Source organism: Peromyscus eremicus, chromosome 3 (assembly GCF_949786415.1).
Source record: "Peromyscus eremicus chromosome 3, PerEre_H2_v1, whole genome shotgun sequence".
In the NCBI taxonomy this organism is placed as follows: Eukaryota; Metazoa; Chordata; class Mammalia; order Rodentia; family Cricetidae; genus Peromyscus; species Peromyscus eremicus.
In genome coordinates this window covers 135910707-135935696 of record NC_081418.1, presented here as the reverse complement: position 1 = coordinate 135935696, position 24990 = coordinate 135910707, and the positions used below count along the sequence as shown (strand labels likewise).

Genomic DNA, 24990 nt, shown 5'->3' with positions numbered 1-24990 from the left:
TACCCAGAAGCACAGACCTTGATAGATTGTAAGCACATGCATGCACACATACACACCAGCCTGCCACCCCTCCTTTGCCCTGGGTGCCCTCTCCAACCAACCTCTCCAGAGGCCCTGCCTGATAGCCCCTAACCTTGACCCACTTCAGCCAGCTCAAGTCTCCCTCCATCTTCCCAGCCTGCTGTCTACCTTAAGCTTCTACCCAGGTAGACTGAAAACACATATTAAAAGATATAACCAATAAGCTCACTCAATAATTTCAAATCTTATTGACCAAAACAACCAAACCCCCAAGCTATATGAAAAAATCAAGACAATTTGTCTCCCTCCCCACAAAAATAAACCATCAATCCTATAGTAATTATTCCCAAGCAGAACAACTTAAATGAAATTCAAGACACAGGATTTAAAAGAATAATTACGTTCTAAGAGTAAAACAAATATAAAGAGGACACAAACACTCAAATGAACCAAGAGTACACAGAAATAAACAAACACTTCCAAACCACAAACAACTGAATGGGATAAGAAAGACAATTCAAGATACAAAAATAGAATTTAATAAACAAATAGAAATATTGAAAAAACCCTAAAGTGAAATGAAGACAGAAATTAAAATTTCAACTAGTTAAATAAAAAGTTCCATGGACAACCTCATCTATAAAATGGGTCATAGAATAGACAGAATATCATATTGGAGCTTAAAGATAAGATAGAGAAACTGGATCATTCACACAAAGGAAATGATACATTGGGTGGGGGGAGACACATGAACAGAATATGCAGGATCATTGGGACATCGTGAGAAAATCAATCACACAAATTATAGGCATAGGAAAAGGATTCCTGGTCAAAGAAATAGGAAATGTTTTCAATAAAATCATTAAAATAATTCCCTAAATCTTGAGAAAGAGATACACATACATATATGGACAAGACCCCCTAAAAAAATCCACATGCCATATTACAATTAGAACACTAAAAACACAGAATAAAATAAAGAAAGGATAGTGAAGGCTTCATGAGAGAAGAGCCAAGTCTCACGTAAAGACAGGTCCATAGAACAACAGCTGGCTATGTGACAGAAGTTGGTAAAGCCAGAAGGGCCTGGTCAAATGTAGTCCAATCTCATGGAGATCACAAAATTAGAAACAAAAAAGGAGACTCAACTATAGATACCAATGAAACTAAAAAGCACATAAGTCTGTACCTTAAATACTTATATTCCACTAACCTACTGAAATTAAATCAAGATGCAATGAATAATTTAAATATACCTATAACTAACAATGAGACTGAAGCAACAATAAAAATGCCTCCTAACCAAAAAAAAAAAAAAAAAATCCCAGGACAAGATGGATAGATGCATTACAGAATTCTACAAAGTCTTCAAACAGTACTACCCAAATTAGTCCTCAGAATAGAAAGGAAGGAAAGCTACTGTTGAGTCAGAGAGATGGCCCACAGATGGCTCAGTGATTTAGAGTACTGGCTGTTCTTCTAGAGCAATAGTTCTAACCTTCCTAAAACTGTGACCCCCCCCACAACCGTAACAATATGTCGTTGCTACTTCATAACTGTAATTTTGCTACTATTACGAATTGTAATGTAAATACCCGTGTTTTCCAATGGTCTTAGACAACCCCTGTGAAAGAGCCATTCAACCCCCAAGGGGTTGCGACCCACAGGTTGAGAATCACTGTTCTAGAGGACCTAGATTAGATTCCCAGCACCCACATGATGGCTTATAAGCATCTGGAACTCCAATTCCAGAGTATCTGACACCCTCTTCTGGCCTCCATATATACCAGGTATGCATGTGGCACACAGCAAAACTCACACACACACATTAAATAAATAAATGTATTACCCTGATACAAAACTAAACAAAGATAAACAACAACAACAACAAGAAAATTACAGAGTGATCTCCCTGATGAGTATAAATGCAAAATTTCTCAATGAAATAATTGTAAACAGAATTCAAGATCACAATAAAAAGATCATTTACCATGATCAAGTTAGTTCCATTTTAGGGGTACAAAGATAGTTTGACATTCATCATGGTATCTCCGTCCTCATTCTCCCACTCTTCTCCTGATTCAGCTAGGACCTCCCGCTCCCCTAAGCTCTCTTCCCCCGAACCTTGCCCTCCATTACCTCCCGTCACCCTCAGTTTGCTCATGTAGATCTCATCCATTTCTCTGTTGCTGGGCGATCCCTGGTTCTTTCTTAGGGTCCTCTTTACTAGGTAGCCTCCCTGGAATTGTGAGTTGCAGTCTGGTTATCTTTTGCTTTACATCTAGTATCCACTTATGAGTGAGTACATACCATGTTTGTCTTTCTGAGTATGGGTTACCTCAGATGATTTTTTCTAGTTCCATCCATTTGCCTGCAAACCTCATGATGTTATTGTTTTTCTCTGCTGAGTAGTACTCCATTGTGTATATGTACCACATTTTATTTATCCATTCTTCAGTTGAAGGACATCTAGGTTGTTTCCAGGTTCTGACTATTACAAATAATGCTGCTATGAACATAGTTGAGCATTTGTCCTTGTGATTGAGCATTCCTTGGAGACCCCACAGGAATAGGAAGAAGCAGAGTGCTAGAGAGGTCCCTAGAAATCCACAAAGATACCTCCACTGTAGACTACTGGCAATGGTCGAGAAAGTGCCTGAGCTGATCTGCTCTGGTGATCGGATGGCAGAACACCCTGGCTGTCATGATAGAACTCTCATCCAGTGTCTGATGGAAGCGGATGCAGAGATCCATGGCCAAGCCCTAGGTGGAGCTCTGGGAGTCCAATCAGCAAGAGAGAGGAGGAACTGTATGAGTGAGAGATATTGAGACCGTGCTAGGAAAAAGCACAGGGACAAATAGCCAAACTAGTGGAAATGCATGAACTGTGAACCAATGGCTGAGGAGCCCCCATGGAACTGGAGCAGGCCCTCTGGATAAGTGAGACAGTTAATCAGCTTGAACTGTTTGGGAGGCCCCCAGGCAGTGGAGCAGGGACCTGTCTTTGGTGCACTGGCTTTTTGGAGCCTGGGGCCTATGCTGGGATACTTTGCTCAGCCTTGGTGCAGGGAGGAGGAGACTGGACCTGCCTCAGCTGAGTCTACCAGGCTGGGCTGACTCCCCAGGGGAGACCTTGCCTTGGAGGAGGGGGGAACGGGGGTGGATTGGGGGAGAGAAGGGACGACAGGGGAATCTGTGGCTGATATGTGAAATTAAGTTAATTATAAAATAAAAATATTAAATAAAAAAGGATAGTTTGACATGCATAAATCAATAAATGTAATTCATCATATAAATGGACTCAAAGATAGAAATCACACAATCATCTCAATAACTACAGAAAAGGCTTTTGACAAAAATCTAGCATTTTTTCATAATAGAAGTCATGAAGAAGGAATGGAGGGAACACATTTCAACATAACAAAAACTATATATTATAAACCTATAGTCAACATCACACTAAATGGAGAAAGGTTCAAAGTATTACCACTATGGTGAGACAAGAGTATCCACTCAACTTCTAGTCAATACAGTACTTGAAGTTTTAGCTAGAGGAGTAAACAAAAGAAGGAAATAAAAACTACACAACTAGGAAAAGACTTTCAAGTATCCCTTGTTTGCAGATGCTATGACCCTAGACATCACTGATCCTAAAAACTCTACCATAAAAAAAAAATACCTCTTAGAGCTGATAAACATTTTGAGCAAAATACAAAATTAACACATAAAAGCAGCAGTCTTTCTATATACCAATGACAAACGTGCTAAAAATAATCTCATTCATAACAGTCATAAAAAGTTTAAAACCTGGTAATAAACCTAACCAAGAAAATGAAAGACATCTACAACAAAGGTCGAGACACTGAAAAAAGAAACGAGGAAGGAAGGAGAAGAGAGCATCACAGATCAGAAAAATCAATACTGTGAAAACAGTCCCTGCGTCAAGTCACCTACAAATCCAGTGCCTTCACGAGCAAGACTTCAGAGACATTCTTCATAGACATATGTTTTATAGGCTTAAAATTTATATGGAAACACAAAGAAACAAAGGTAGACAGAGCAATCTTGGAAACTAAGAAATCCTAGATATAAATATAAAGAAATCCACACAACTCCAGCTTCACTTGCAAAAAAAAAAAAAAAAAACCACCTCATTTTCAACAAACGGAGCTGAGAAACCTGGATATCAACATGTAGAAGAATGAAAGTTGATCTCCACCTCTTATCCTTCATGAAACTCAGCTCCAGATGGAGCAAAGAATAAAATATAGGACCAAGAACCTTGAGAGTGCTAGAGAAGAGAGTCAGGATTGTGCTCATGCATGCAGGCAAAGGTACGGATTCTGCATAAGACTCTCACTGCACAAGAAACAGGACCAGCAATCAACATATGGGACCTCATGAAACTGAAATGCTTCTCCATAGCAGAGAAAACTGTTAATTGAGTGAAGAGGCTGCCAACAGGATGGGAGAAAATATTTGCCAGCTATACATCTGATAGACAGTAACTAGAATATACAAGGGACTCAAAAAAAAACTAAACTCCAAGAAAACAAACAACCCAATTAAAAAATGGGCTGTGGAACTGAACAGAGAGTTCTCCAAAGAAGAAATACAAATGGTTAGGAAACACTTTAAAAAGCATTCAACATCTGAAGCCATCAGGAAAATGTAAATTAAAACTACTTTTAAAATTCTATCTCACCCAAATCAGAACGGCCCTCATCCAGAATACACATGTGGACATGGCTGTGGGTAAAGAGGAACCCCTATCCACTGCTGATAGGAGCGTACATTGATGTATCAACTTTGGAAATCAGTATGGAAGTTCCTAAAAAGAAAAAAAAAGTAGAACTAGAACTACCATACACCTCAGCCTTGCTCTTACCATTCCACCATTGGCACTGGTTGATAAGACCCTACCGCGAAAACACCCCATACCATGTATGCCAGATACAGAGAAATCAAGCTGAAACTAAGCTGGAAATGACCCTCTGCTGCCCAGCTTGTAGAGTGCCCTAGGGTACTGCTCAGACTGCTGGGGGAGTAAGGCATCTGATTCCTTGTCCAGCCGTGAACTCTCTGAACTACAATACCAGACAAGCTGTGCCCACTGACTGGTTCAACTGTAGTGGAAGTAACCAATGACTCCATACTTATCTGAGCCCTACTCCACGAGAGGGAACCCAGGCCTACCACTATAAACCTGGTACAATTCTCCTGACTAGAAGGGTTTTGGGCCACCAGAGAGGGAACCTACCATGGCAATTTATTAATTGACATAGGATTAAATCACCTTCTAAATAGCTACATTTATACCCACAGAGAAAGGCTGCTCTTAAATTTAGTGAAGTCTCCCTTTGCGGTGAATGGAGGTGAATGCAGAGACCCATGCTGCACAAGATTCTGAGGAAAAAAAAAGGGATGAATGCTCAGCCCCAGTCAAGATATATACTACCCACGCAAGGCTCACGAGCATTGCGTTAGTGAGGCAGGGAGAATACAAGAGCAGGAGACAGGGAGAAGGATTGTAAACAGCGTCTTCTAAGCCTGACACTGTCATGGCAATCATGAACACAGAAGCTGTGCTCACTGGCGCTGGGCCTGAACCAATTGAGCCTGCCCAATAATCAGCTACGGATGGCAAAGGCTCTCATGGGACTCTACCACTTACGGCTGAACTATGGCAGCTAACAGAAGACTCCAGGAGTTGTGTAGCCACTGGTGAGCCCTTCAGGCTCTAACAGGTAGTTCCAAGCCCAGGGTCACACAGATGGCCTTAGTAAACTCTGTAGGACACAAAGCAAAGACATGAATACAGTCGAGAGAAGCATAGAGAAAAAGTGGGGCTGAGAAGGGTGGGGGGGGATACTAGGGGTAACTAAGATACATTAGAAACACGTACAAAATTGTCTAAGAACAAATTTCTTTAGAACAAATAAAGCTTTACCTATAGCAAGGTGTAAAATTGTGTTGAACTCTGTGCAGAAAGGGTCAGTCTTAAACTTCAGTGAGAGGGACATACTTCCTGAAGGAGTTAGCCAGGAACCTTGGGGACATCACAGGTGAGTGACTCTCCTCACTCACTGATTTATAACAGCATGTTCCTTTTCCAGATCCTTCTTTCCTTTTGTCATTTCCTACCACAGAAATTCTCAAGAGGTAATGTCAGAATCACCTGTTGCCTTTTCAAAACTAAACCTTCCCACCACTTACGTGGCCCATATCCCATTCCCCTCACTACCTCACACTGAAGCAGAGAATGTCTCTTTGGTGGCTGGTCTCTGTGGCTTGCAGGCTCCCAGCCAGAGACTACATTTCCCAGCTCTCTTTTCACTAGGTGGAATCTTGTAGCTGGGACCCACCAATGAGTGAAAGAGGTGAAAAATTCCATTCCAACTTCAGGTCCTTTATTACTTCTCGGAAGACACACACATCCTATAATCAAACATGACTGACCGTCATTTCTTTCCTCTGTCCCATCTATTTCTCTGCTTTTTTGTGCAGCCATTTCTTTTGGCTAGAAATTCTCTGTGGAGATGGGCCCAGAAGTGAGAAATGGAAGCCACACTCCATGAGAGATGACAAAGGAGAGTCACGGAATGATAAAATAGGAGAAAGAAAAGCCAGAACCCAAATCAGTTAGTTAAAAATGAATAGGAACAAGAAACAGTACTATATAAAATTGCCAGGAGGCAGCCTTTTGTAACAGTTATATTTTACAAGCTCCATGTCAGCCTGGTAGTGACTCTGTGGTCTTGTCCTCCTCAACAACTATGATGAATCTCACAAGAAGGGGATAATTGCCCTAGGGTCACAAGACTTCAGGGCTTATCCTCTGAGCTCCAGGATAGGCTGAGAAACAAAGGCACCGATTCTATCTCAAACATCCTTCAAGTTAGGCGCCCATCATCCTTCAGTGTATAAGCCCATGTAGATGAAAACCACAGTTCAGACATCCCTCAATACCGAAAAGTATCCATAAGATACTCAGATCTGAAAGATGAAGAAAGCCATTAGGCTTGGGTGCAAACAAAGAGATCTCAAGGAAGATCCAGCCTCAAACTTCATCTTCTCTATGGAAATCTTTGGCGAACTGAGTCTCTTTCTGTGTCTAATATATCTCTGCCCATGAGAAATCTTCTTAGTCCCCAAGAAGAGACTAAAAAACTTACTCTATTTTTGACCCTCACATAGTTATTAAGTATTTTCAGAGGAAGGTTCAAGGGAACTTTAAGTTGTAGAAAATTCTAACAATCTACCAAAATCCTACAAGGAAATATGGATGCACACCCACCTTGGCCCACAGAGAGAGGTGCAGAAAGGGCCCTCCACCCTGCTTCCCCCGCCCCACACTGACAATCACTCAGCTTCCGGGTACTGTTGTCCCACAGCCTTGTTGAAGGCTGTACACTTCTGCATAATTTATTCCACATGTTTTTTTGTTGGACCTGCCAGAGGCATCTGTCGTAAATGTTTCAATGCCTTAAGTTTTGATGAGCTTTCTTTAGAAATAACTGTCCCCAGGGTGGTTCATAGAATAGTAAATTAACACCCGTCTATCCATACACCTCCTCCTGGCTCAGGTCTCCTTAGTTTCAGTGTTCCCCATAAAACATTCATGGCCTAGAACATCACAGATAGTGCCAGGCAGGACTGGGGGATGGGCCCTGCATCCACACTGAGTAAATATTTGGGTGACAATACGTTCTATGAGGTGACTTCTAGGAACTAGTTAAATAGGATTTTGTTTTAAAGTCCTCCCTCCCTACACCCACTCTCTCTTCTCCTTTCTCTCTCTCTCTGCATCACTTACATAAATATTCTTAACAGCTCAATGACTTAAGGGTGGTCTGAGTAAGTGACTCTTCGTGTATCCATTCATAATGTCAGTGGTGAGAATTCTTGTGTTTTCCCCAAATGTTTACCTCTCTAGTCTCCAATGAGCTTTCACCTCTTCAGCCAAGCCGAGTGTGCATGGTCTGAGGCTAACAGAGTTTAGAAACAGACCAAAGTACTGACTGGACTTTCATGCCAGGATTCTACGAGATGCTTTCAGATCTACTATCTCTGAGACCCACCCCCTGCTTCCATTCACTGACACAGGGAACTGATCTAATAACCATCCATCCCAGAATGATTTATTGACTGTCCTTGGGTATAGTGAGCCAGTGGGAAGTACTGGTGGGAAACTGGAGGGTGGATCCTTGAGAGATTCGAGGTATCTCTCCCCAATGCTCTATCTGCTTTAGACTGTGCCTCTAGAGGGGCTGTTCTCCCTGCAGGGTTCCAGTTCCCATCGGGTGATCATGACTCCAGGTTCTGATGCCATCACTGTCCTTTCTCTTTCCAGTGCAGAGTGGTAGCTCCTCCCTACTATTGCTAATCTCTCCTTGCCTCAGTGTCCCCAATTTGCCTCAGCATCACTTCCTCTAGCACCTTTATAATTAGTTCCTTGTGTTATGGTCCTTCCTACTGCTCTATGAAAAATGAGCTTTGCTTTGGGAGATATATATATATTATAAGATAATTAGTTTATGGAAGAAAAGGATGCATAGGCTAGAATTAGGACTTGAATGGACTCTCAGAGGGTTGATAAGTAAAACCCAGCTCTGCTTCTCATTCTTGCCATCTATAATTAGCATCTTGCTTCGATTTATAACTCTGCCATCTTATATGAACAGGGGAAAAGATTAGACTGGCAATGGGGGACTTTAGGAAATTGCCTAACTGTCTAGGATAGGGTATTCTAGATAAAGATTTGATCTGTTTAGGAAATAAATCCAACCAATTCTCTTATTAACAGTTCCAGACTCCATCATATTCCTAACACAGCATATATCTGTGCTTATCTTCCTGAGTTCCCTTTACTGTCTGCTGACCCTCTTGCGGACTTTGGGTAAATAGTGTCACTCTGCTAGGATTTACAGAGCCACTCACTACCAGGCAACACACTGTCTCTTACCATGTTTCCATGAAGTACTATAGGACTCCCTGCCTTTCATTCAGGGGAGCAGCAAGCAAGACATTTAGAGTGTGTGAAGATCTGATAAGGGAAGACCCAGGAACTCCAAGTTAAGAGAACACTGTGGTTTTACCACATGTAGACTCAATTGAGCAAGTGACTGCCCTTACTAAATCTCAGTTTTCTCATCTCAGAATTGGGGACCAATAGGGTTTGAAACTGAAATGAAATATAAATGGAATATAAATATAAATGGAATATAAACTCTATAAATGTTACTTTCACCATCACTATTACCATTTCTTTGATGTCAAGATCCTTAGAAGTCACTAAGAGCATCTATAAGAGTAGCAAATTAGTGCTACAGAAGTTACATAAGGGACAGTCCAATTCCTAAAGATGGGCTGATGACCACCATCATCATGACACTATCAACCAAAAAAATGACCAACTGTTAGAAGGGCAGAGGCTCTAATGCCTATTTTCTCCATGAGACAAAGGGGCAGAAGAGACCCCCATAAAGGGCTGTACTGCATGGTAAAAGTGCAGTGGTAATTCCAGGTTCTGACTCGGAGTGTGCTAACCTCTGGGCCTCACCATGTTGGCCCTCCTCAACAAGGATACATAGTTACCACCTTATTACAATGAAGAACCTGTCATTTCAAATGAGTGTCATCATGATATGGTGTTCATTGTTGGGTAAATTTTATATTTTTTTTAATCAATGGATATAGCCAACAGCATACTCAATGATGAAAGATGTTTTTTGTTCTAAGATCAAGCACAAGACAATTCCATTCTCACTACTTTTATCCAACATCATGTAGATCAATGGAAAAACTGTCTGGATGTAAATTCATTTACAGTATATTAATTTTTATGAGAATGTCAAAATAATTCAATAGGCAAAATACTCCTTTAGTAGACAACAGAGTATCCACATGCAAGAACTTCATTTGGATTTTCTATATCATCTACAAAAATTAGCTCAAGTGTTCATAAATCTAAGTATATGGGTTAGAGTTATAAAATTCCTCATGACAATGAGCTGGGCAATAAATTCTATTTTTAGTATGGAGGGCTTCATGAACTTGTGTGTCACCCTTTTACAGGGTCACGGAATCTTCTCTGTACTGTTCCAATGTTAGTACATATGTTTAGAAGCGAGCACTGTACAATAATTTCTTACACATGACACAAGAGTACAATTGACAATGGAAAAATAGGTAACTTGTCATTTAAATGGTATCATCAATAAAATAAAAATAAATGTTTATAAATTATGTTATCTGATATAGGGCTAATGTCCCAGATATATAAAAAAAAAACCCTCTATTTTGAATGAAAAACCAATTAACATAATTCTTAAATAGGTGAAGGATTTCTTAAAAAGACATAGAAATGACCAATAGCATAGGAGCAGATGTTTGGCATCATTATTCATTAAGGAAATGCAAATTAAAATATCAATGAGATACCACTTCTGTTAGTAGGATGAATAAAGTTAAAACACACCTGATAAGTGTTTGATGTGGAAACGGCATAACCACTTATCAGAAGTTAACATATGACCCAGTAATCCTACTGTTAGATTCACATGTATATATATGAAACCATAAACACATAGTTAAATAAAAATCAGACACAAACATCCATAGCATTACTAGTTATAACTGGGAAAAGGGATATCCCTTGAACATCCATCAACCAATGGACAGATAAATAAAATAAACCAAATTCCAAACATGGTATACTACTTGGCAATACAAATCAGTGAGATACTGATAGAAGCTATGACATTGGTCCATTTTCCCAAGTGAGAAGCTAACCACCACATATTAAGTGAACCCATTTGCACAAAACTCCAGAACAGCACATCTCAAGACACTGAAGAAATATTAGTTGTTTTCCACAGCTTGGCAACTGGGTAAGAGCAACATTTTTAAAAGTTTTATTCAAAGTTTGTTTTGTGTCATGCTGGTTCACTTTGCAGTGCTGGGGCATGAACTCAGGAACCTGTGCATTTTAGAAAAACATTTCACCACTGAGCCACATCCCCAGCTGGGGACAGGATTTCTTGTTGGAACAATAAAACTGCTTTGAACATATATTGTGCAGAACAGCTGCATAAATCCATGAAGGTACTGGAAACAACTGAACTATATGGGTGAGTTTTATACTGTGTAATATATATATATATATATATATATATATATATATATATATATATATATATATATGTCTCATGTAGCTCAGGCTGACCTCAATGTATTAAGTACTGAAGGAAAGTGACCTCCAACTCCTAACCCTCCTGCCTCTGCCTCCCAAGCATGGCATGTGTCACTATGCCCACATCAAACCTGGGTGATTTCTAGAGTATGAGAATTAAATTCAATTTTAAATGTACGTGATATGTTCAAAATTTTAAAAGGGAAAAAAAGTGGTGGGTCTCTGGGGTTAAAAAGAACCAGTGACTGGCTTCCCCACAAACAGCTGTGTGGTCTTAGGGGGTGTCCCATGTCAATCTGAGCCTCAGTGAAGGATAGTGCCTTTATCACTCAATCGGAAGGTATGTGTGGAGAGAAGATGGAGTTTTGAGGTGACAGTGAAGGGGTGTCCAGGTGAACCACTGGGGTGAAAACAGTGCATGCACCCAACAAGCCTAGCTAGACTTTGATTATTAGTTCCAGTCTGCTCCCTAGAACAGGTGCCTTTCATAGCCATCTCATACTCCCTGATGCCCCAAAGCATGTTCTGCAGTGGGTACTGAACACAACTCTTCCTCCAAGAAAGAGAAGAATCCTTTCCATCAGATATCATTGCAGCAACATGTCCACCATCACTATCACCCATCAACACTTAGATTTATAGCACAGGAAGAAGCATTTACAATATTCCCAGAATTGAAAGAACAAGAAAAGGATTCTGACAAACACAGGTCATGTTTATCTCACATTGTTCATTGGGAAACTCATTTCCTCCCACTGCCCATTAGATGTTTTGAGCTTTGCATTCTCAACAGGGCAGTGAATAGAGATGCTGAACTGAATGCTACAATATAAACATATGCATCATTCATAATGCATTCAGATGTTTTTTAATTATTCATAGTTCCCGAAAGTTATTTGACCTATCATGCATATATATTCAAGCAATATTTATATTAGAACCACAGTCCCACTGTACAGAATTCCAGCTCATTGGCATTCCCGTCTATGGAATTAAAAATTAAATGAGTCAGGAGTGGAGAGATGGCTCCACGGTTAAGAGCACTTCCTATTCTTCCAGAAGAACCAAATTTGATTTCCAACACCCACACCAGGCAGTTCACAACCACCTGGACCACCAGCTCTGGGAGGATCAGCCATCTCTGGCTTCTACAGGCACCTGCACTCACATGCATATACACACACATTTGTCTTTGAAAATAATAAAAGATTATTTTAAAAAATTGAATGAGTCCCTGGTCAATAAAAGCTATGTGTGAGTTCTGTAAGGTCACCCATGGTATGTTGTTCTAGGGTAGAGGAAGAAAGTTCCGTGGAGTTGCTGAAGCTGACGGAACACAGAATATAGGCTTTGTGACAAAGGTGGCAGTGACCGCCAGCCTTTTCTAAGACCAAATTCACCATTTCTCTGACTAATTGGTGTTCTTGGACTTAGTCTAGAGGAGAAAAAACAAAAAAACCACAGGTCCCCGCCCCCTTCTATTTAAGTCTTATTTTCTCTTTAAAAAAAAATGCTAGTATTCTGGGCTCAAAAACACCACATTCTTCTGTTTTGGTATTTGCATAAATTTGCATGTTAACATGAATGGTTGCAACTTAAAGAATGCAAAATATAATAAAATTTGAATTCATATCCAGGATGAAGAAAAGACACATTGAAAAACAACAGATTTTCACTCTTGTTGATTTTTTTTTTTCAGAAATGGGATTTAGGGAAGACATAAACACACAATCTTGATTTAAAAGCAGGGTTGCACTCATAGACAGGTATTGCCAAGGGGACACACACACACACACACACACACACACACACACACACACCATAAGTATTTACAAATGGCAGCAATTCCTTAAACCCAAAGAACATGGCATTCCTCCTGTGGCCCACCCAGAAGAATGAAATGTATGGGACATCATGTGAGTAACTCAAGCAAATACAGGCATGCTTTTGCCTCTGTGGGGCCTAAGAACTGTTCCTGCTTTATCCTTCGATTTCTCAAGTGCATTTATTCTGAGGACAGTGTGTCAGGATGGTTAAATGCAGAGACAAAGGTTAGAACTCCTGACATAGCTAAATGTATCAGCTGTGTGACTTCTAGCCACTGACACAATCTTTAGATATAACTTTCCTTCATGAGCTCTCCTTTACATAGCATTTTTACCAGCTTTGCGGGTTTATCATGAGAATAAATATGAATAGAGTGAACCTAGGCCAGCGGCTGGTGGGGAACAAGGATCCAGGGGACGTTAGCAGCTGTGTAGGGCTTGATATGGTAACAGGTACTTAGGTAATGCTGATCACAGGAGACAGTCTCGAGATGGGTTCTCTCTTCTCCAATGTGCCCTCCCATTTTGTCCACACAGTTCCACAAGGACCTCCATGGATCTAGTCACCATGACAGCTTGTTCCCCAGGGACTCCAACTACTGGATGATGGCAACATCAAGTTCTCATTCCATCCTGTCCACAGTTACTCCTTTTCACAGCCAGTGTCCCACCACTAAGGTCCCCAAATAGCACAGCAACCAGCACCAACAAAGACCAGAAAGAGCCATGAGCATAGCCTCTCACCTCGTCATCCACAGGCGAATTCGCATCCAGTTTCTGAACAGCCGACTTGCCACTCTCCTTTAACAGTTTCTCTCGTACTTTGGTTTCATACTCAGGCCGGGAGTGTTCCTACACCAAAGAGTCAGTAAACAGAGTTAGTAAACAGGAGTGACCTGGGCCTGTGGATCAGAACCAGACACCATAAGTACATCAAACTGGGTTTAGGCATGGACACTATCAGACATGATTTGCCACATGACACAGTTACAAGGACTCTATGCCAAGAACACAATGCTGCAGGGAGAAATGAGACACACAACACTTATTGTCACACTGAGAACCAAACCTTGGAACGTTCCTGGGGTTGGTGCCGGTGTTGAGAAAGGAGAGAGAAGATGTTAACCTGGCAGCCGATACAACAAGAAACTCTATGTCTATGTTTTGTAGAACAAACTGACAAAGGAAGAGGAATAGCACTGCCCCACCCCCCACTCTCCTCATGTCTCAAGTTCACTTACAAGGAGCCCAGACCCTCCTGGAAAGAGTTGTACCCCATAGCTGGGAGTTTGGGGAAGCAACAATACTTCTCTGTTCCATGATTCTGCAGGCTAAAATGGTATCCAATAAACATCAAAGTCAAGGTGGTCATGGGAGAATCTTAAGACTCATTGCCTGGACCCGTCTACATAACGTAGGCGAGCAACTCACTGGTTAGTACAGCAGTAAATACTCAGGAGACATCATTCGGCTACTCTGCCAGTCCAACCTGGGTTATCACTCACCAGGCATGAGAAAGAGCTCCCAACGAGTCAAGTCATATCACTACAGACACTGGGCCAGTAAGATTCACAGCTCACTTCAAAGGGGACTTAGCAGTGGGCAACAGTCCTCTCTTGACAGGCCTTCCCACAGTGGCTAGCTCCAAGAGGAATTCCTAAGGTGTGAGGATTTCATGTTCCCATTTGTTTTCTAAGCATGGCTCCTAAGGAGACTTCCAAACAGAACCAGCTTCTAGAGAGATTCTTCTGATTCATCGAATTTGGTGTCAGACCTCCAAGCACAGATTCAGGTGACAGCGGGTTCTGCACACACTTCTTTGTTATCACCCATATGTCAAAGACACTAGAGGCCAACTTGTGAGACACCTGGCTACTCTGGTGTACTCTGGCTACTCTGACAAACTGTGGCACTGGAGAAACTACCAATGATTAAGGAGCATAGTATGTCACGGTGGGTAATAACATTCAGTGCCTTTGCAGGCTCTCTGCCATCACACAGTCTTCTAAGGCACACCAGACCCACCCCTTCCGGGAGTCTGTCTCTGCGATGTACCCACCAGCCAAATTCTTCTCCAATTTCCTAGAGTTTTATAACTTACACCACACACTCCAGGCACACTGTAGCCATTCACACATTTCATTCTTTCTCTCTGGCTGTGCCCATGTCAGAGTCTTGTTCTCTTCTGAAGGACTGGCTGTCTGTTCTGTATTCTTTTGTGTTTCTCACAGTGACAGGGTTTCTCACCATGCAGAATGCACAGAAATCTCTAAATGTAGCTGAAGCTTACTTCAGTTCAGCTTCCACCATTCTCCATTCTCCAGTATAGCATTCCCTAAGGTATACTCCAAGAGAGTTTCAGCTGAAAAAAGTCTTCCAGAATAATATCTCCCAAGAAATCATCCTTCTGAGTCTCTGGTGAGCATACCAAAAGGTCTAGAAAGTGCTCTGCTAAAGACACTTCTCCAATATTCTTCATCTCATCATTTCCCACTGAACAGCTTCTGGCTGCAACAGTCAAGATGTTGCTGAAATAGTTTGGGAAATGTGGACTGAAGTTTTCCACCCTGGCCACCAACATCTCTTTGCTTTGCTTCTTCATTATTCCAATAGAAGGTCATGATTAAAAGTTGCCGCAACACCATCTATCAATTGCCAGAAAGTGTGTTCTAAACCTTGTCAAGACCCAGGAGCTTTTCTCCTCATGTTTCCTATAAAGAGACTAAAGGAGACTCCTGGGCTCTCCCTTGATGACCAGCAGGGTGATGCCAACCCATCTCTAGACTCACAACGGTTGGAGCTGTGGCCCACCTCACCCAAGCTCAAACCTCATTTGTCCATTTAGAAGAAGTCCAGCCTTTTGACACACAGAGCCCAGTTGTCCTTTATTCAGCTGAGGCAGATCAAACAAGGCTATCCCTGTTTGCAGCCAAGCTGACCTGATGAGGTCACAGACTCCCTCAAAAGCTGGGCAGATAAGCTCATGGGCAGAGCAGAATCTAGTCCACATTCAGCCGCAAGCAGATCAATGTAATAGTCCCTAAGCATAAACTCCATAGATGGCTGCTGTGATGCCAAATTCCATGAATCCACAGTCTCCCAGAAGCTGTTTCCATCTGGAAGCCTCCTCAGGATCTGGCCTGGATGAAGGCTTCAAGCCAGATTCAGATGATCTAAGGTCAGTCAGGACAGAAGGACGGGACACTGGATGCAAAGGCATCCTTCAGTCAGTCCACAAGGACACCCACCCTGTACTGGCCCTGTAGGTTGGCCCTAGGGGTTGGTTGTTCACCCACCTCCTGACCCTCATAAGAAAGTAAACTCCACCCTTTGTCTATCAGTATCCCAGTTTATAAGCTAGACTTGCTCCACCCTCCTTATTCCACTTCTACATGTTGAGAACACCCCATGTAGGAGGGACAGAAGGCAAATGGGCTGTGGCCTGTGTGTGTATCAGCCCCATCCTTCCTCCTGAGAAGGTGTTTCCTGGAGAATACCACAGGGAAAAGAACATGTTGAAAGGATCCCTGAGCCTGGGGGAAAAAAAAAACATTACTGGCCTCTATATGCAGTAATTTATATAAACCCCAGGACTCCTATGCCAGTCACATACACCTTGTCTAACTGTCCTCCACTCCTTCCCAGGAGACACAGATAACAATCAATGCCAACCCTGCTCTGGCCACCAGATGGTACTGGTTCCTTTGTCCCTCACTAGCTCCTGATCCCTGTCTTCTCTACTCCTCAGACCTTTCAAGGCATCTTGCTATTACTGATATACACCCCTAGCTTGCCAGATCAGGATCATGATTGCTGATTCCTTCTTGGGGGGGGGGGCCCTTATTCTCTCTTTTGTCCACTAAAATTCAGCAAATTTTCAAACTCCTGATTTTTCTTTATAAGGTTTTATGTTTTGGTGCAAGTAACTAGATCCCACACTGGGGCAGACCAAACAAGTGACCTGCTACTGAGTTACATCCTCAGCCCTTAAAACCAAATTTCCCCTTCATGGGCCCTGGGATAGCTGGCCCTGCCCCTCTCTGGATACTGCAGCAGGAGAGTTGATCCTGGCCCGCCCCTCAGGGGAGAGCTACCCCCCCCCCTTACACTCAGGAAAGACGGCCCTACCCTGTACCAAAGGTGTACACCTCACCTGAGCAGCACACTAGAGCTGACCCTGTGGTCAGGGACTCAGGTGAATCTATGCTGAAGGCATCGAGACCAGGAGAGCTGAGCCTGCCCGCCCCCAATCTGCCATGTGTTGGCATGGGTGAGAGAAAGATGTCCTCCCTCCCAACCAATGCCACCTGTGGCAGGTGAGAGAGCTGACCCCTGAGGTCACAAGAGTGGGAAAGCAAGCCCTGCCTTTGACTAGGTGCAGCACACGGGAGAATTGGCCCTGCACCCTGCCTGAACAGCACATTAGAGCTGACCCTGTTGTCAGGTGCACAGGTGAGCCAGCCCTGAGGGCATGAGAGCAGGAGAGCTGACCCCATTCCCCCCATATACCCCCTACGGCAATGGGAAAAGAGGCCCCTGCACCTCGCCTGGGCAAAACAATGGAGCTAGCCCTGGTGGTGTGAGTGTGGGTGACCCAGATCTGAGGACCTGGGAACAGGAGAACTGGCCCTGCTCCTTGCCGCAAGCTGCATTGGGTGAGCTAGCTGAGGCAGTGCTGGAGAGCTCGCCTGGATAGCAACAATGAGGAAACGCTGGCCATCTGATAGTAGTAAGTACTTACTACAGACTGGTCGCCATAGGACTCTGAGGAGAATTACTCTTCAGCAGCCACCGTAACATCTGTAGCTTGCCCTGCGTATTAATACTCAGATAGTGGAATGGTCCTGGACTTTGCAGATATATTCCCTCACTGTCATCTAAACCACCTACAGTACCAAAGTTCCTATCTGCTACCCACTTTTGTTCTTTAGACCATGAGCAACATCCAGTATTAGTAACTCTTGTAAATTAAAATGCTCAGCTTATCAGATTCATGGCTAATGTGCTAATTCTCAAAAGAGCTGAAAAGGAAGGATTACTTTTTTTTTTACATACCTTAAATATCATCTACCCCTGCTCCCCACCCCGAATTAGACTCTAAAGGAATCTACCCTTTGCCCTTGACTTATTTTCTCAATTCACAGTCTACTGAATCCTGCCAAAATGACTTGGTGGATCCTTCTTTGTTAGTTACCCCAGCAACCTTCATCTGTACCTCCCATACCTCCCCACCTTGATGTTCTATAGGCTCACAGACATTCTGACAAGTCCCAGCTCTAAACCAATGATTCATTTTTTCTCTGGCTTCTTGGTATCAAGGTTATTTATCGCCACTTGTTTGTGAATCTTGTACCATTTCTTCTTCCAAATTAGGCTACTGGGCCCTCTTCCCATCTCCAAACCCTGAACCTTAACAACTCAAAGGAAGAGTCTGAACCCCTGAAGGAAGCATCTGAACTCCCTTTGGTGCTTATAAACCATGACACAGCCAACAAACCATGAGAGACCCAGCCAGTAACAGCTGACGAGACAGCAAACTTTAAGTGATTATCTAGTTCTAGGATCAGAGAAAAGCAAGGGCCCAGAGAAATGTACAAGGGGACTCACTTCTTCCTCTTCTATCCCAGTCAGGTCCCAGAAGTAGCCCAGCCGCATCTGTAGTCTCTTCCAGTTTTCCAGAAACATGGTAGCTTAAAAAGAAGGAAAGCATTCAATTATTTATGAAGAATAGAGTCTGGGTAGCCTTGGGTTTACCAGTGCAGGTGGAACACACACTTACAGAATTCCAATTCAGGAGCTCTCATTGAAGTATTGAGCCCCATGGCTTTCTGCCTAGAGCTACTCAAAACACTCCATATCCCCGAGTGCCGATAGATACACAGTCACTTATGAAGGGGGAACCATTCTGAGAAATGCATCAACAGGTAATCTTGTCATCATATGAATGTAATAGGGTGTACCTGTGTAGACAGTTCTAAGATCATTGAGCAATGTAGTCCTAAGGGGCCATTTTGGATGTGTGGTCCTTTATCGATGCTCACATTATCACATTAATATAATCACATACGATTATATTAAAAGGACACATGAACTTTTCCTCACTTCCAGATTCTGGAGAAAAGAAATACTGATGCCAAGAAATGAGAGAAATTTTGTAGGATAAGAAAAATAAAACTGGAAGGGAATTATAGTTTGGATCTAAATTATCACCTCAAAGCTACATGTTAAAGACTTGGTTGCTCATTGGTGGGCTTTTGGGAGATGACTGAATCATAGGGGCTCAGATCTCATCAATTGATGAGTTCATAATGTTAAGATTTGTTGAAAGGTGATAAAAACTTAGGAAATGGGATCTAGTTGGAGGAAATGGGTCTCTTGGGTGTACTCATAAGGACAATATTTTATCCCCAGATCCCCTCCTCCTCTTTCTCCTTGCTTGATGGTCACTGTGAGGTGAGACACTTGCATCACACACTCCTATTACAATGACATTTTCCTTTCAGGTCCAAAGCAATGGAGCCAGCCAACTGTGGGCTCAAACCTCAGAAACCACAAGCTCAAACAAATGCCCCGTTCTTGAGGTTGAATGGGAAGCTGGCTTACACTGGGGTCTGTAGACTCTTTAATAAGCCTCATCTTGCCTGTGCAGATCGTCTCTGCCTGAAGCTTAGTCATCCCTCTCACTTCTCCCCTACCCAACTTACATAAGACTTGCTCTCGCTTTCTTAATACCTCTCTTGTGTTTGGAGCAAGCACCGGGTGACTTCTAATTTTTTTTTTTTTTTGGTTTTTCGAGAGACTTATAATTTTTAATGAAATAACCAGTCCACACTAAAGCATCTGCAGTGAACAGAACCCTTTAGACATTGTGGTCTAGGTTAGATGGATTTGCTGTTTGCCAAACATGGCACAAAGCAACCACGGCCTTTAGAACAACCCTGACAGAAAGCTGTGGGCATCCAGCAAGGAACGCTAGCGGCTGGAGAGGGCATCAGAGTTGGACTCTAACAATGGATTCTGGCAATGAAAATGGGATAGGCAGAGGGAAAATGAATTCCCCTGACTAAATTCCTGGATCTTCAAGCTCTCAGCTTTCTCTGGATACTAAGATGTGTGTCTGGCCCAGATCTTCTATCTGGACCTCTTCCATCATTTGCCAACGTACCTCACACATGCTTTGCTTACTCATCTTCCAGTCCCCTCCATCTTCAACTTGTGTGAATTATCCTCATCTCCCACCTCACCCTCCAGGTTCCTCTTTCATCCCATCCTGACCCAGTCCATGTCACTCTTCCTCCATAATCCTACCTTCGTTATGGTCATGGCATCTGGAAAAGGAAGGGAAGGGACATTCCCCAGAGTCATCCCTCTAGCTCTGCACTGTCCATGATGCCATCCAGGTGGCCCTCATTGCACACCATGCTGGATTTCTGGCTGCCATTTCAGGTCTATGGTGCTCTAACGGGGTTGAAAACTCTCCTTGAGATCCCGACTACCTGTGTTTAACTCAGGCACATTACAGAACTAAGCATAATCCTATGCTGACTGAATGTGAAGTTACTCAAGCTACCTTTATTTACTTGCAGCTACATCATGCTGCCATTATGTATAGTTTTCTCCCTTGAACTTGAAGTGTTTTTTTTTTCCTGTGAATGCATCTTACTCCTGAGACTAACATTGGCCTGGGAACACTGTCCTGTCACCCTTCACAGTGCCTGAAGAGGATATACGCAGGGCAGGAATCAGTGTGCTGATTGGGTAGCCTCTCCATGGACAAAGTGAGGGCAGGCTGTGAGCATGCAGAAGAGAAGCCAGGGAATAATGAGCAGAGATGCCATGCAGGTGATGGAAAAGAGAGGGTGCCATCACACTCAGCTCACTTTCCAAGTACCACGTCAATGCTTTGCACACAGTCTTACCCATCGTCACAGGAATGCTACAGGGAGTATTATTTCACCCGGTTTATAGGTGAGGACACAGCTTCAACACCAAGGCCAAAGTAACCAGGCACCACCTTGGCTAAGAGCATTGCCTTTAGGAAACATTAGTAACTGCGGACAGAGCCAGGTCTGCTTTCACTGGATTTGGGACCCACGGCTGACAAGGAACAGAACCAAGATGCTTTGAAGACTGCCTAAGCCTTCTTTAGCAGAGCCTTCTCTGTCTCTCTTCAGAGCTGTGAGCTCTTTGTCACTGCTGATAAAACATCATCTCCCACTGCAGTCTAAGGCTAGATCTGCAGGAGTCTGGGCACGTACTCTGACAGGCTGGGATCTGCAGACTAGTGTCTTCATGATGCAGGCGTCTTCAAACGCTATTCTCACTGTCACCTGACCTGACCTAACTCCTCTCTCTCTCTCTCTCTCTCTCTCTCTCTCTCTCTCTCTCTCTCTCTGATCAGAACTGCTTCTTTTCAGCCCATTCCTGGCAAGCCTGGGCCACCCGACACTGCACCACTAATCATTATAATCACGGTAATGAGAGGCATTACTATAATTTTTAATTGTAATTTGTAGGCAATTATGCCTAAGGCTTTTGGCTGCTGCACCTAAGTACATAATCACATAAAACACAGTAAGGCTGCTAAAAAAGGAAAAAAAACTGCCCTAAACTGGGAAGCCCCAATACAATCCCACCTCTATGTACTTTCCAGGGATAGGGGTAATAAATTGTTGAGACTCTGTTTACCGAAGCTATTGAGTACAGACCATCGGCAGTGGTTGGGGCTTGCGACTGTGAAATGTAGCTGAGACCCTCACCTTGCTTCAGGGAGTGGTGTGTCTCAAGAAAGTTCGTGGGAGACCCTGGGCCCAGGCCTCAAAGTGATGGCTATTCTGTGGTGGCAGTATCAACAAGGCAAATGAATAGGAACTTGGTCTGCACTAAATCCAAAACTGAGTATGTAGTCTGGGTTCCAAATTGGTTCGAGGGGATCTCAGGGTGGTTACCCATGCTGTACTTGGTGGGAGGCACTGGTGCCCGTGGCTTCCCAGGCAGCAAGCTAGTCTTTACTTTGTTCTGCTGACTGACAAGGCACAAGTTCCATCTCCTCCTGTAGGCTACTATCTTGAAGGGCTGCCCAGGTACTTCTGGGAGTCCCCTGAGACTAAAAACTAGAGTGCCCTCTGGAGGCGTTTGGTGGAAACCTAGCAATACAGAATCTTTCCAGACAAGCTTTGTCTGGACCAAGAAGAGATTCCCACAGGGAATGGGAGAAATCTGTGATCTGCTTCCCTGGATGCTACTGCGAACAGGTTCCTCCTCCTCCTCTTTCTCCTCACCTCTCTCTCCTCCTCTCTTTGCCTTCCTCCTCCTTTCCTTATCTTTTAGGAACCTATGATCAGGGCCTCCAGCCCCTGCAGAGGTGGGGATAAATCAAGTGGGCTCTGCAGCAGGACTATGGTCCTACTGAACTTTGATCCAGTGGATGGGGGAGGTCCTGCGCTTTCGTCAGTGAGTACAAGCCAGGTAGCAATAGCATGGACTGGAACATGTTGACTTGGGCTCTTTTTAAATGCACAGGCCTGTGTCATTCCAAACCGACCAGTTGCCATGGGGAGGGTGTCCGCAGTTTGTAAGAACACTGTGTGTGTGTGTGTGTGTGTGTGTGTGTGTGTGTGTGTGTGTTCAGATGAGTATGGTGTAGAGAGAGTTAGCTATGCTGATGCTCCAGGGAGAAGGTAGGGAGGGGGAAATGAAGGAATTGTTTGTTAATTTCTTTCACAAATACCTTTGGTGAGAATATTGAAAACATCATTTTACATTAAATAAAATCTCCACAGTCCACACTCATGGGATGCAGAAAATAGCACAGGACCTGAAAGCCGGGAGCCCATCTTAACACCAACTGTCCCCCACCATGGCAGCACACCAGCATTCTAACTCTCTACTGCAGTCTCTATGGTTTCATACGGCTGAGGAAAAGTGCCAGGTGCCTTATGGGTTGCCAGCAGGTTTTAGAACACGCACATGTTCAAGATCCTTGTAAGTCATAAGTGAGGCCAGTGTGAAGTCAACATTACTCCTCTGAGAGAAAAATGGAGAGCCATAAAGGATATTCCTATTTCTCTTCACACATATCACCAAAGAAGGAAAAGGTATTGTACTTAAAGTACTTCTTCGAGTATGAAGAAAATATACTGAAGTAAGTAAATTGAAGGCTACGGCCTTCATCCTGGCCACCGTACCTGTTAAAGACAATCCCTATTGAGCAGATACTGTGATGACAACTTACCCCACAAAGCCATGAAGATGGAAAAGAAGACAGTGGCCGGATTGTCAAAGAGATGGCTGGCTCGCGCAGTCCCACAGGCTGAGCTGAGGTTCCAATAGTCACAGGACTTGTCACACAGGGGACACATGGTAAAGGCATTCTGGTGGTCACACATCTCTTTGCTGCAGTGACAGGGGTTGATGGGTTAGGGCTGTGTTTACTCTTATCAAATGGTAACGAAGAATGAATGAGCCATCTTCTGAGGTAGGTATCTCTCTATCGCTATACACTGCCCAGAATGTTAATGATCATCTCTGAGGTGTGTGTACTGAATGATGCCTGAGAAAGCTCTTCAGGATGTGCTACATCTGTATGGTTGGTGGGAGCCACACACAACTATGAAGAAAGCACCACACTGAGGTTGGATTCCATTCCTTCCTCAAGTACAGGATGTTTCTTATGTCCTACTGGGCTGCCTCACAAATGTGTGACCTGGTCCCAACCAGAAACAAACGTCACCATGTGATGGGAACCAGCACAAGGTGGTTCTCACCCTTCCTAACACTGCAGCCCTTTAATACAGTTCCTCATGTTGTCATGACCCCCAATCGTGAGATTATTTCATTGCTACTTCACAACTGTTATTTTACTACTGTTCTGAATCATCATAATGTAAGTATCTGATAGGCGAGCCCCCAAAGGGGTCGCCACGCTCAGGTTGAGAACCAGTGCTCTGGAAGAAGCGGGTGAGGAGGAATGCTCAGAACTGTGTACTGTGTACCCTTCCACCACCAGTGCCTGTGAGGCATCTGTGTAACGGAAACTAATAATCTCAACCTACTAAGAATTATGACAGCCATGAAACAGGATTAGGAAGAATAAAAAGCAAGGTAAATCCTTCCAAGGACTAGATTGAGAAGGAAGCATGAGCCAAGTAACTCCAATGGCCTGTGTCCTAACCCATTATAAATGTATTTCTATTTAATAGACTGATGAATATATTCACAACTCATTAAACAGTGCTGGATCTGATAAGTTAAGACTCATATGTACATTTACAAATAATAATCAAGGAATTACATCCCTGGATGACTTCCTTAATATTCTTCTATCACCAAATACTGGTAGGAAAAATGAACTCATTGCCCTTGTGTATAGTATTCCCTTCGGGGACATAGGTGTATAGGTAGTTAGACGTGTGGTTCAGGAAGAAAGAGTGGAGGGCTCAGGACTTGGTGAAAATAAGGCATTGGCCTTTCTCACCCCTCAGCTGGAGCCACGATGCTAAAGAGGCAGCCCACAGCTGTGTCCACTGCAGAAAGAGGCAGCAGGGGGTGTTGGATAGCACAGCTTACTGGGGGAGGCCACTGTCCCCGGAGAGTTCTCTTAGCCTGTGAGTAAAGCAAGAGCTTCCAAGGAACCCAGGAAGCCAAGGATGCCCCTGTCGACTTCCCCTTCACAAGGCAGTTGGAGAGTGGGAGATTTACTGGAGACTGTCATTTTCTATAATGTCCCAGCTTCTGTCCTTTAAAAAAAATAATAATTTATTTATTTTATGTGCGTTGGTGTTTTGCCTACATGTATATTTGTGTGAGGGTGCCAGATCCCCTGGAACTAAAGTTACAGACAGTTATGAGCTGTCATGTGAGTGCCTGAAATTGAACCTAGGTCCTCTGGAAGAGCAGTCAGTGCTCTTAACCACTGAGCCATTCCTCCAGCCCCCCCCCCCCAGCTTG

At 43.3% G+C, this 24990-nt stretch overlaps 1 protein-coding gene and 1 non-coding gene across 4 annotated transcripts in view; both read right to left on the bottom strand.

Moving 5' to 3' along the window:
• Ano2 (anoctamin 2) overlaps positions 1-24990 on the bottom strand; it is a 333798-nt gene that overhangs the window by 146098 nt on the left and 162710 nt on the right. For 2 of the 3 annotated variants that reach the window (XM_059258640.1, XM_059258638.1), the window contains exons 11-14: positions 23276-23436; positions 18649-18731; positions 14111-14122; positions 13786-13893 (exon numbers count right to left, since the gene is read on the bottom strand). In XM_059258640.1, coding sequence (XP_059114623.1) covers positions 13786-13893; positions 14111-14122; positions 18649-18731; positions 23276-23436 — 364 coding nt within the window. The remainder of the gene's footprint in view (positions 1-13785; positions 13894-14110; positions 14123-18648; positions 18732-23275; positions 23437-24990) is intronic. The other variant, XM_059258639.1, reaches the window with a different exon arrangement.
• Positions 10054-10157, bottom strand: LOC131907534 (U6 spliceosomal RNA). Its single transcript, XR_009378439.1, has one exon. It is a non-coding gene; the product is annotated as a U6 spliceosomal RNA (small nuclear RNA).